Source organism: Adiantum capillus-veneris, chromosome 28 (genome assembly GCF_014529385.1).
Source record: "Adiantum capillus-veneris isolate H3 chromosome 28, ASM1452938v2, whole genome shotgun sequence".
In the NCBI taxonomy this organism is placed as follows: domain Eukaryota; kingdom Viridiplantae; phylum Streptophyta; class Polypodiopsida; order Polypodiales; family Pteridaceae; genus Adiantum; species Adiantum capillus-veneris.
In genome coordinates, this window is record NC_140958.1 from 50,772,713 (window position 1) to 50,784,820 (window position 12,108).

The window sequence follows — 12,108 nt, forward strand, 5'->3', positions numbered from 1 at the left end:
CTTCTTGCTTAGTGATTTGATCACTGTATCTCCATCAAAAGGTTTCCTTATCTTGAAGGTTCTTCAAGCTTGCTGATAGGAACAACCATTTTATTCATCCTATTTGATGGGTATAACTCTCAAAAGCATTATTCTCTAGTTAGAACTCGTATAAACCTTCAAAAAATAGGAATGAATGGCATGTCCTTGTAGACGCCTACTTGACCATTCAACTTGGCTCTCTAGGCACAGGCCATGTCATCATCAACCATAATAATAATGGAACATGCTCTAAATTAGATGCAGTCACATCTAGCTTACTGTAATTAAGATGGACAATTCATGTGACGTTTGTTCCAAACTGCCATCACTCCAAATTTCAACATTTTAAAACATGACGGCAAACATTGGCAACCGTCAGCTTTGCAACCAGTGAGAATGGTAAACAAATTTATGGCTCAAGGCACGTCCTTAATACCAGTCATTACACGGTATAAAGTCTATCATTGTGAAAAATGAGAGAATTACAAAACTCACCCTCAGATTAGGAATAATGCTACAATTCACATTGAAAATCTCTTTATCCTCCCAACTTTTCGATTGGAAAGAAAGAAGCTCGCAGTTCGTGGAAGTTCCCCTAAAGTCCTCTCATAAGATACCACCGTCCCCAATGTAATCTGCAATTGCAGCCTCCAAAACAGAATTTCCCCCCCCTCATAGAAATAAAATGTCAATTGCGCACATGGCAAGTCAATTACGCATCCTTAGCAGATACAAACAGAGAGAGTATATTTTTCTTCAACGTCAACTCATCTGCTTTCAAAGGGCTGACATGCTGCAAAATTATATGAGAAGAAAAATGTTCATTTTTAGAAAGATGCGCATGTGTGTGTGTGTGTGTGTGTGTGTGTGTGTGTGTGTGTTATCAGATTGTTGTGAGTTGGTCTTACCCCTGAAAGTAGACGCTCCAGTCGTTCGACCTCCTTTTTGGCGTAGGTTTCTCCTTTCTCCAAAGCTTTTTGAGCGGCCTTAACATATAACTTTCCATAGCTGATGACAATTAAGTACTTTAGAAAGCTATGATGATATTGTAGGAAATCCAGAGACATTAGAGAATATATAATATAATAGTTGTTTTTGGGTTCATTACAAAAACATTCAATGGTCATCATATGCATTGCATTGAAGCCAACCACCCACAAAGCATTGGGGCTAAAAATTAAGTGGTCGGTTGCTCAGTGTGGACATACACACATACCCATCACATATACGCACACAGTGTATTCATTCTTTGAGTAGTCTAAAGAAAAAAACTGGAGGAGCTCACCATTGGAGCTCCGGCTAAACAGCTCTCTCTCTCTCTCTCTCTCTCTCTCTCTCACCCCCCCTGTCCTGCGCACACTGCACACACACACACACACACCCCTCTGCCCTGCTCGCCCTGCCCTGCATCCCGCGCTGCTCGCTGCCTTGACCTGAATCGCGCTCGCGTTTTACCCTGCGCATAACCTGCATTTTCCACGCCCGTCCCAAAGCCTAGCAATTTCCAACGTCGCCCCCCCCCCCCCCCCCCCCCCCGGGGCAAGTGCAGGTTCCCACGCCACGCAACTTTTTTCCAAACAGCCCTCTAAGCCCTGCAGGAAAACAGTGACGGCACGCAAATACAGAAATTTACAGAGTTTTCAAAATCTCAAGAATTTACAGAGCTTACAGAAATTGCAGAATCGGCAATGGCAGAAAGCGGGAATTTGTAGAAAATTTGTAAAAAATTGCAGGAAAGACAAAAATGTATGCCATGTATGCTTAAAGTGGGGAGAACATGTATGCATAGTGCAGGGCATGTAGGGCCGTCTCCTACTACCATCGCAAATTTCCCTCTCGTTTTTTGCGGCGTCCAAGCATGCGGAAACAAAATGACAAGCTTGACCCTTTAGAGGATGCAGTCAAAGAAGAAATGACCGAAACAATTAACAAGATCAACCGCAACTTACTACGCACAATAAAAATGCTCGACGAACGAGTGTTGGCCCAAGAAAGCAAGATAGCTACACTGGGAGATCGGTTGATGGCCCAAGACGAAGAGATTGCATCACTCAGGAGGGAGCTCGCAGAGGCACGATCACGAAATACACTAGAAGAGGGAGAATTGCAACCTTCAGTAATAGAAGAGCTAAACACGATCAAAGAGCAATTGCGAGCCATCAAAGAGGGGGAAGAGCAACACAAAGAAATGACGACCTCTTGGGTGGACGTTATTACAAAGACCCGGCAAAAGGCAGATGAGGCCGAGAAGTGGATTGAGGTTGCCAAGAAAGGGAAAAGCAAGGAAACAACCACGTCCACACCCACCATCATTAACTTGACACTTGAAGAGGAGCAAAGAAGGCGTGTGCGCTCTCTACATGTGAGGATTTGCGGTCTTAAAGACAAAGATAATGTGGACGAAGAGGTAAAAGAACTCATGGCTTTGATGGGGATTCATGAGCCGATGCACTCAAGAGCTTGGAGAGTGGGCACAAGAAAAATGGGAGCAAGGGGGAAACCTCGAAACAAAGAGCACTCATCCTTCGTTTCCCTCCATGGAAGCGAAGAAGGACTACTTTTTGAAGAAGAGACCAACTATTAAGAAAACGGGCATCTTCCTCGAGGATGACCTTACCCTCTCACAGATAGCTCATATGCAAGAGGTAATGCCAGAGATTAGAGCGGCAAGGGAAAAAGGTAAGATTGCTTTTTACCGAGATGGAAGAGTGGTGATATTGGAGCCACGCTCCACATGACGGTGTGAGACCTATGGGACCACACTCAAAGTTGCTACTTGGAATTGTAATGGATCTATGCGTCTAGATGTGGGTGCTTTTGAGGAAAGTTTTAGTGGGAGAGATATCATCTTCTACTCTGAGACACATCAAGCCCCTGGGCAGTCTATGCCTCACATTAGTGGGTACAGATGGGAGACCGCATGTAGACAAGAGACACGATCAGAGCACAGAGGGCGGGGCTCAGGTGGAGTGGCAGTGTTATTCAGGGAGGAGTTGCATCCATTGATACACATAGCTCGCAAGGATGAGCAAGCTAGGTACATGTGGGTGAGATTGAGAGCAGAGACAGGCAGATGCCTTTACATTGCTATTTGCTACTTTCCCCCGAGTACGTCAGTATATGCACCACCCAGAGGACAGTCCCCCTTTTCTATTTTGGATGATAACATCTGGGAGTTCTCTAGAGATGGTGACATCATCATTCTAGGGGATTTCAATGCTAGGACTGCTCATCATCAGACAATTTTTTATGATACTTCAGAAGAGATGCTGAGAGAGCTGGATGTTGCAGAGACAGGCCTATCCAGATTATCACATGATGGGGAGCATACCGAGTATGAACGACACTTGATAGACATGGGGACTGCACATGGATTGGTCATCTTGAATGGCCTACAGAGATTTCCCGTTGCAAGGGGTTTTACATGCTTTCCACACAGACATGGAGCTAGCACAGTGGATTATGTCATGGCACAGCCGAGTCTCATCTCTAGTATCCAGGACCTCACAGTTGGACCCGGACCTATTATGGACCATGCTCTTGTGTCGATGACCATATATTTCGAGTTTAGTGTAGCACACAGGCCACAAGTGGCAGCTCCTACTCGCTACACCTTCACGCAAGAGACGGACTCTGTATACATAGATGGGATCTACAGATCCTTGTGTACAGAAGAGCCAGGGCGACCTTTGGAGGAGCTTACTACTATACTGACGCAGACGTTACATGATGCAGCAGCAGAGGCATACCCACACACACAGCCTGAGCAAAGACGTCATTTTGAGAGCGTGCCCCAGAACAGTTGGTATGACGAGGAATACCGAGAGACCAGAGCTAGACTTCAGAGGGAGGTGCTTTTGGGGACATCACTCACAGACAGTCACAGATTGACTTCCGACGACTAGTGCGGCGGAAGAAGAGGGCATTTTTGGCTCGCCTAGAGCAGGATCTATACCAATTCTTGAGTCAGGACTCACGTGAGGCATGGCGGCTCTTTCATGAACACCCCCCCCCCCCCTTCTACCATTACCTCCACAGAGGCTTGGGGCCAGTACGCGTCATCTCTATACACAGTTCCTGGGCAGCCGCCCCTTCCCGACCCCCCCGATCCATGCCCCCACACATGTGCTTTTTTCACCGCTGAGATGGTGAGGAAGGCCATTGACAGGATGAGGACTGGAAGAGCATATGATCATGACAGTTTAGTGGTTGAGCACTTCATGCATGCCAGAGATCTACTAGCAAAGCTCCTAGCAGTTATGTTTAACCGTGCCATGTGTGAGGGCTTGCCTAATACTTGGAGCCTACCTATTATTGTACCTATCTTCAAGTCAGGAGACCCTATGGAGCCTGAGAATTATCGCACTATCATGATCGGACACACATTGGCACGGTTGTACGCATCCATTCTTGAGCAGCAGCAGCTGAGTAGATGGGCAGAGAGGAAAGGGATACGCGCAACCGGGCAGGCAAGATTCAAGAGAGGTTTTTCTACTCTTGACCATATCTTGACACTCAGAGCCATCATTGAGGAGGGCAGATCACATGGGAGACGGATCTATTGCAGCTTTGTGAACTTCCGCACAGCATTTGACACCGTACCCAGAGCTAGATTGATGCGCAGATTACAAGAGATGGGAGTACCCACAGAGCTCATTTGGGGAGTCATGGCACTGCACAGGTCAGTAGTGGGGCATGTACGCACCTCAGAGGGCCTATCTACAGCGGTTCACTTCACTATTGGGGTGAAGCAGGATTGCCCGCTCTCTCCTACTCTGTTTGGTATGTATGTGGATGAGGTTTCTGACTACATTGAGAGTGATGGTGATAAAGGTGCACAACTGGCAGGAACATGGATCCCACTATTGTTATATGCTGATGATATTGTGTCAATCTCCAACTCTCCAGAGGGGATGCAACGTCACTTGGATGATTTGCATAGCTTTGCCCATGAGAGTGGTTTGTCTGTCAACCTTGGTAAAACCAAGATCATGGTATTTAATACGACCCCGCAGTGGATTAGGAGGTCAGCACCCGCATTCACGTACAACCAGGAGACGGTGGAGTATACAGATGCTTACACCTACCTTGGAGTGGTTTTTAGTGGACCAGCATTTTCATTGAGAAGAGCAGCAGAGACTAGATTAACCAGAGCCCATGCAGCATTGGGTAGATTGGAGAGGATGTGTTCACATGTTCAGTTTCAGGAGCCTCGGACGAAGCTCTAGCTCTTTGACACCCTGGTGGCTTCTGCATTGCTCTATGGAGCTGAGATTTGGGGACCTTCATTGGACCATCATGGGAGGACAGGTCGCACTGATGGATGGGGGGACATGGAGAAGCCACTAGTCTCTATGATCTCACGGCTCATTAGAGCCAAGGCTTCAGTACCACGTGCCATTATACGAGCAGAGCTAGCTGCCCCCCCACTAGTGGTTGAGGCGCTCACCAGATCCATCTCCTTCATACACCGCATCTGGGAACTTCCCAGAAACAGATATGCCCGCCCTGCACTTGAGTCCTCTCGACAGTTAGTCATGCAGGGAGATACAGCATGCTGGTATGGGGAGATGACATCATGGTTACAAGTGCATGGGTTCAGCATAGACAGATTGCCACCCTTCCAGTACTCACTGGATGCACCCTCTCTGACTCTCACACAGTCCGAGATTACCATGCTCATCCGCCAGGACCTGACTCAGCTAGACATCAGGAGGACATGGATATAGCCAGCACAGGAGCTGGGCACGAAGATGGCTTTCTACAGAGAGCATCTTCTCCAGCTTACGGAGGACGGTTTTGTGACGAGACCTAGATACATGGACACCCACTTGTCTCATGGGATACGATGTGCTATTGGCCAGATACGCACATCTTCACACCAGCTGCGGATCGAGACTGGGAGATACAGCAGAGTACCAACAGAGGCCAGGACATGTCTCCTATGTGACCTGGAGCCTGAGACAGAGTTGCACTACACATGCCGCTGCCCCGTCTACTACGAGATACGCGGCCGCTTCCACTGCTTGTTCAGAGAGGGCTTCGGACCATTCTCCAGAGTCATGCGGTACGAGGATCAGAGATGCTTGGGTTTGTTTTTGCTCGAGCTGCACAGACATTGAGAAAGCCTGATGAGAGGAGAGATCAACCAATCTCAGAGACGGATCACAGACTTCTTTAGAGCAGATACTGGACACCCGGAGGAGCTGCTACCACAGGAGAGCTCGCCGCCTCACACTGGAGGCACACTGATCGACCGAGCGACTGAGCTAGGAAGATCTGGACGCCCACGACTACGGAGGACCACACAGCATCGACGGAGGTTGCATCAGAGGATTCGGATCACTTTGGCCTAGCATGCACAACGCCCGGTCAAACCATGGAGGAGATTGATGAGATCCGCCAGCGACCGATGCTGGATCTTTTGTGATCTGTGATTTAGCTATCCCACCTAGCTGGATCTTTTGTGATCTGTGATTTAGCTATCCCACCTATCTGCTTAGATCACACATAGCTGTTTCAGATTCCATAGCATTTTATTCTGACATTTTATTTTGTCATTTTTGTTACTCTGACTTTGTATCAGATCCACCACATTGTAACTTTCTGGTCTGGTCTCATAGGTCATTCTGGCCTTCTGAAGACGTTAATATAACATTTCATTTCATTTCACACATCCAGTGCAGTGAGGAGCGCTGCCACCTTCACAGCAGCAGGAGGACAGGTTGATGTAGTCACCTCCTATGTCTACCTTGGCATCACATTCACCAACCTACCAGGACCCTTCACTATGAGGCAGGCTGCTGCTAACAGGCTCACCCGAGGATATGCAGCTCTGGCCATGCTAGAGCGGAGATGCCACCGGGCACACTTTCAGGAGCCCCGCACGAAGGGGTGGCTTTTCGACACCTTAGTCACCCCGGCCTTGATGTACTCGGCGGCAGTATGGGCACCAGGATTGACAACTGACCAGTGGACACAGCTTGAGAGGCCACAGGTATGTATGATCTCACGCTTGCTCCGCAACAAGAAGACAGTGCCACATGACATTATTAGAGTCGAGCTCGCCACACCACCTATGGTTGTAGAGGCACTATTCCAAACAGTTTGCTTCATCCAGAGGATGAGAGAGCTACCTCCTGACAGACTTACTCGTAGAGCATTTGAGACAGCTATACAGCTATCAGAGAGTGGGCATGAGAGAGCATGGTACTCACAGGTCAGAGCATGGTTTGAGGGACACGGTCTTGACATGGAGAGCCTACCACCATTCCAGTACGACCCCCACTCACCATATGTTCACCTCTCTCGCAGTGAGAGGAACTTGGTACTGAGACAGGATCTGTGGCAGCTATACACTAGGAGAGTCTGGGAGTCACCTGGCTTGGGGACGAGGATGTCAGATTACAGAGACCAGTTTCTCACCATATTGTCTGGGGGGTTCATACAGAGACTACGCTACATGGACACATATATGCCACATAGCTCACGGGTGGCGATTGGTCAGCTGAGAGTGGCTTCACACAGGTTAGAGATTGAGATCGGGAGACATACTGGTGTTCCCAGGGAGGAGCGAGTCTGCAGAGCCTGCACAGAGGAGGTGGAGAGTGAGGAGCACTTTGTATGTAGATGCAGAGCATACACTGAGATCAGAGGCAGGTATGAGGCCAGATTCAGAGGACAGCCCACTCTCCGAGAGATCATGGACTTTCGAGATCAGAGACAGCTCGGACGTTTCTTACTAGAGATACAGAGCCATCGAGACACACTACTACAGCCACACACAGCTACACAGACAGAGGGGAGACAGTTGCAGCTCACAGACTTCTTTCAGAGGATTGCCGCCCCTCCCTCACCAGACACTCAGAGGGGAGTGACACTCCCACAGGCGGAGGTGAGCCGAGCTAGACGACGACCACGAGTCACAGGCTACAGGGACGCGAGCTCCCACCACCGACAGATCGAGGAGATCCGAGCCCGGGAGCGCCGTGCCACTGAGGAGCGAGTGGCTCAGATGAGGGCCGACCCGACAGCTTTCATCCGGGTAGCCTTGGCACCAGACCCGCCCATGTACCACATCTTACATCCCCCCATTAGTACAAGATGGAGCTAGATAGCTTGATGCATTCTCATGATTGTACTGCCTTGAGGATATAGACATGCATATACCCCTAGAGATAGAGCTCCATCCCTCCTCAGATACTCCACTACCTACATTCAGTTCAGTTTTGTATCAGTTTTGTTTCATTTGTCTTTCCGATAGACGGATGACATACACGCCATGTACATTTGATTTGTCTCATAGGCCGATTTCGGCCTGACATAGACGTTAAAAATCTTTCTTTCTTTCTTTCTCTCTCTCTCTCTCTCTCTCTCTCTCTCTCTCTCTCTCTCTCTCTCTCTCTCTCTCTCTCTCTCTCTCTCTCTCTCTCTCTCTCTCTCTCCTTCTGGAGACGTTAATATAACATTTCATTTCATTTCATCTCTCTCTCTCTCTCTCTCTCTCTCTCTCTCTCTCTCTCTCTCTCTCTCTCTCTCTCTCTCTCTCTCTCTCTCTCGCCTTCTGAAGACGTTAATATAACATTTCATTTCATTTCATCTCTCTCTCTCTCTCTCTCTCTCTCTCTCTCTCTCTCTCTCTCTCTCTCTCTCTCTCTAAAAACGCAGTCGTTTTTTGACCTAATAGACAGCAGTCCACTCTTTTGATCATAACTTCTTCATCCGAACTCCGATTTGGGTGATCTATAGCCTCAATCGAAGAGCACGAAGTCCTCTACGTATTGATGTAAAGACAGAAATTTTCAGAGTTATGGAAGGCGTTTCTGTAGCAGCATTTCCGAAGTGAACAGGTTCAACAAAATTGATTCTGATCTCCTATTTTACATACAATGTCTTCCGGCACTCGCAAGGGTTCTTCTTCTTCAACAAGGTCCACAACCACCCAACCAACGACATCGGAAACCATGATCATGGCGTACTTGGTATCATTGCAAGAGACCGTAAACAAACAAGGCGAAGACTTACGAGCACTTGCAATGGAGAATGGCACACTAAGGGTACTTGTGGTTGAGAATGAGAATCTCAAGAGAACACTTGAGATGCAAACAACACGTTTGATGCAACTTAAAGAGGAAGTCAAGGAATGTAAACGCTCTCTTGTGGACTTGAATGCTTTGAAGGAGCGGATGAGCAAAGTCGAGCATAACCATGTATTGAAAGAGGAGAAATTTGACACTATGAGCCGGGATGTATGCGACATGAAAAATGTATGCACAAACAAGTCTCGGGCTCATGTATGTGGTAGCAATGTGGTCTCTAATTCCTCACTCATGCAAGCTATGGTTCAAACAAAGAATGTTGAGAATGTGGATGTGGAGGAGTTGAAGGAACGGAAGCGACGTTTCAAGAACATTGTTATTCGTGGAATTCCCAAACAGAAGTTAGAGACACCTCCTTCTCTTGCCATTGTTATTGAAGATTTCTTCAAAACCCACTTTGGCATGTCCGGAGTTATGGTCTATGGAGCACATAGAGTGGGGAAGCAAGGAGCTCCTCGCTCGGGAGAACGGCCAATTGTATACACCATGCCGGATGAGACCAAGCGAAAGATTATCCTTGATAATAGTTGGATCTATTTGAGGAATACAAAATGTTTTGTATGTGAAGATCGCACTATTAAGCAACAAAATATGCGTCGCAAGGCATATGAGGAAAAGAATAATAAAAACAAGGAGATCTCTCATGAAGAAAATATGCCCAAGGAGGAGGCAAGTCTCTCAAGCAAATAGGGATGTGTGACCTATGAGACCAAGTTACAATTGAAAATATGCTTTTGGAATTGTAATGGATACCCATGGAATGCGGGGGTTGGCATTGATGAACTAACAAGCAAAGCCGATGTTGTACTTCTTGTTGAAACTTGGGAGCATGATACACAAAGGATTAACGGCTTGGAGGATTACAATGTACATTCATTGATGTGGTCAAAGAATCTCAAGCACCGAAGAGGACAAGGAGGGTTAGCATGTATGGTTAAGAAAGGATTGGAAGATTTTGTATCAATTGTGAAAGATGACAAATACAAACATTATGTATGGCTGAAAATTATGACACCAAAAAGAGCACCCATTTTTGTAGCCGGTTGCTACATTCCTCATCATGATTCTCCTTTTTATGCTTGCATGGATAGAGATCAACCATTTTCTGATTTGGAAGAGGACATTGCTTATTTCAAAGGTGAAGGTGATGTTATTGTATTTGGGGATATGAATGCTCGCACAAAAACATTGCAACATGATACTCAACAATTTGATATGCCATACATTTCAAGGGAGTTGGAGAAAGTTCACTTGTATGATCGTACTTCAATGGATGAGAAAGAGCCGGATCACTATGGAAAGTTACTTTTACACATGTGTAATAGCACGGGTATGCTCATTGCCAATGGTGTATCTTTGTGGAGTGGAACCAATGGATTTACATGTAGGAGACATAATGGGGATAGTGTGATTGACTATATGCTACTCTCTGAAGCCATCATGTATCGCATAAAGAGTTTTATGTTTGGTCAATGGACCCCGGAATCCGACCATCGCACCTTATGTATTGACCTTTCATGTGGAGAAGCAACTAAGCATAATAATCTCAGCCAAAAGAAAGAGAAGTTATCACTATGTATGGATTTCAAACGGACACCAATGTACATTGAAATGGTTGAGCAAAAATTATGGATGACAAAGCTTCAATGTGATGCACCATTGGAAACTAAATGGGAAGCTTTCAAGAAAGCTATTTGTTCTTGTGCGGAAGAATGCTTTGCCATAAAGCATCTCCATGGTATCAACAAAGATAGATCACGCAAAAGGTGGTTTGATAAAGAATATCAAGATGCTCGAAAGTCCTTGATAAAGCTTGATGCAACTATGGACAAAGACAACTATCAAAGTCATTTGCATACATACAAGGCATTGATTCAAAAGAAGAGAAGAAGATGGGAAGTAAAGGAACAAGAATTTCAAGTCCAAGAAAAGGCACATGCATGTGGAAGATTTTGGAGAAACTTGAGAGGCAAGCGGGTTGAGAATTTTGGTAACTTGAGTCTAGTGGATATGTACACACATTGTAGGCAATTATATGAGCAAGCAAATACTGAAAAAATGCCATTTTATGGTTCACTCCCATGTATGCCGTCTTTTTTTACTATTGAGGATGTATGCGGTGGGCTTGAAAAGTTGGCCACTCGCAAAGCGGGAGATCTTCAAGGTATCAAGCCGGAGATGATCAAATGGACGGGAGATTTTACCCATGAGTGGATGTGTGATATGTTCAACCTTGCACTTCAACATAGTATGCCTTATGATTGGAGTACTAATTGGGTTAAGCCTTTGCATAAAGGAGGGGATGTAAAGAATGTAAGCAACTACCGGACTATAATGATTGGGTCTCTTATGGCAAAGTTGTTTGGGTGTATAATGGAGATGAAATTGAGTGATTGGGCTGAAAAGAATGACAAGCGTGCAAAGGGACAAGCGGGTTTTCGTCGATGCCATAGCACCATTGATCATCTTGTCACTCTTCGTGTTCTCATGGAGGAAAGTCGGTTGAAAGGCAAGCGATTGTATTGTTGTTTTGTGAACTTTTAAGAAAGCCTTTGATATGATTCCACGTAACAATTTGTGGAGAAGGATGGAAGAACTCCAAGTACCAAGTGAGTTTATGCTTGCGGTTTCTCGAATCTATGAGAAGGTGATTTGTCAATTGCGCATGGGAAGAGAAATTTCAGAAATTTTTGTAAGCACTATTGGGGTTAAACAAGGATGTCCATTGTCACCAACACTCTTTGGTCTATGCATCGATCAATTGGAACAAATGGTACTTGACTTTATGCAAGAAGAAGGCATTGAAGAGGTCACTATTTGCAATGCTGTAATCATGCTTTTGTTATATGCGGATGATGCAGTGCTTCTAGCACACACTTTAGAAGATGCACAAAAGCTTATGATTGTCCTTGAGAACTTTTGCTTGCATAGTGGGTTGATTGTAAATGAATCCAAAACAAAGGTTATGCTTGTGAAAACCAACCATAAG

General features: G+C 46.0%; 1 protein-coding gene across 1 annotated transcript in view; it reads right to left on the reverse strand.

Moving 5' to 3' along the window:
* Nucleotides 1-414: 414 nt before the first annotated feature.
* Nucleotides 415-12,108, reverse strand: part of UNE5 (thioredoxin family protein) — a 41,544-nt gene continuing 29,850 nt past the window's right edge. Inside the window, exons 10-11 of the mRNA XM_086504975.1 lie at nucleotides 930-1,029; nucleotides 415-814 (exon numbers count right to left, since the gene is read on the reverse strand). Coding sequence (XP_086361101.1) covers nucleotides 734-814; nucleotides 930-1,029 — 181 coding nt within the window. The 3' untranslated portion in view covers nucleotides 415-733. The remainder of the gene's footprint in view (nucleotides 815-929; nucleotides 1,030-12,108) is intronic.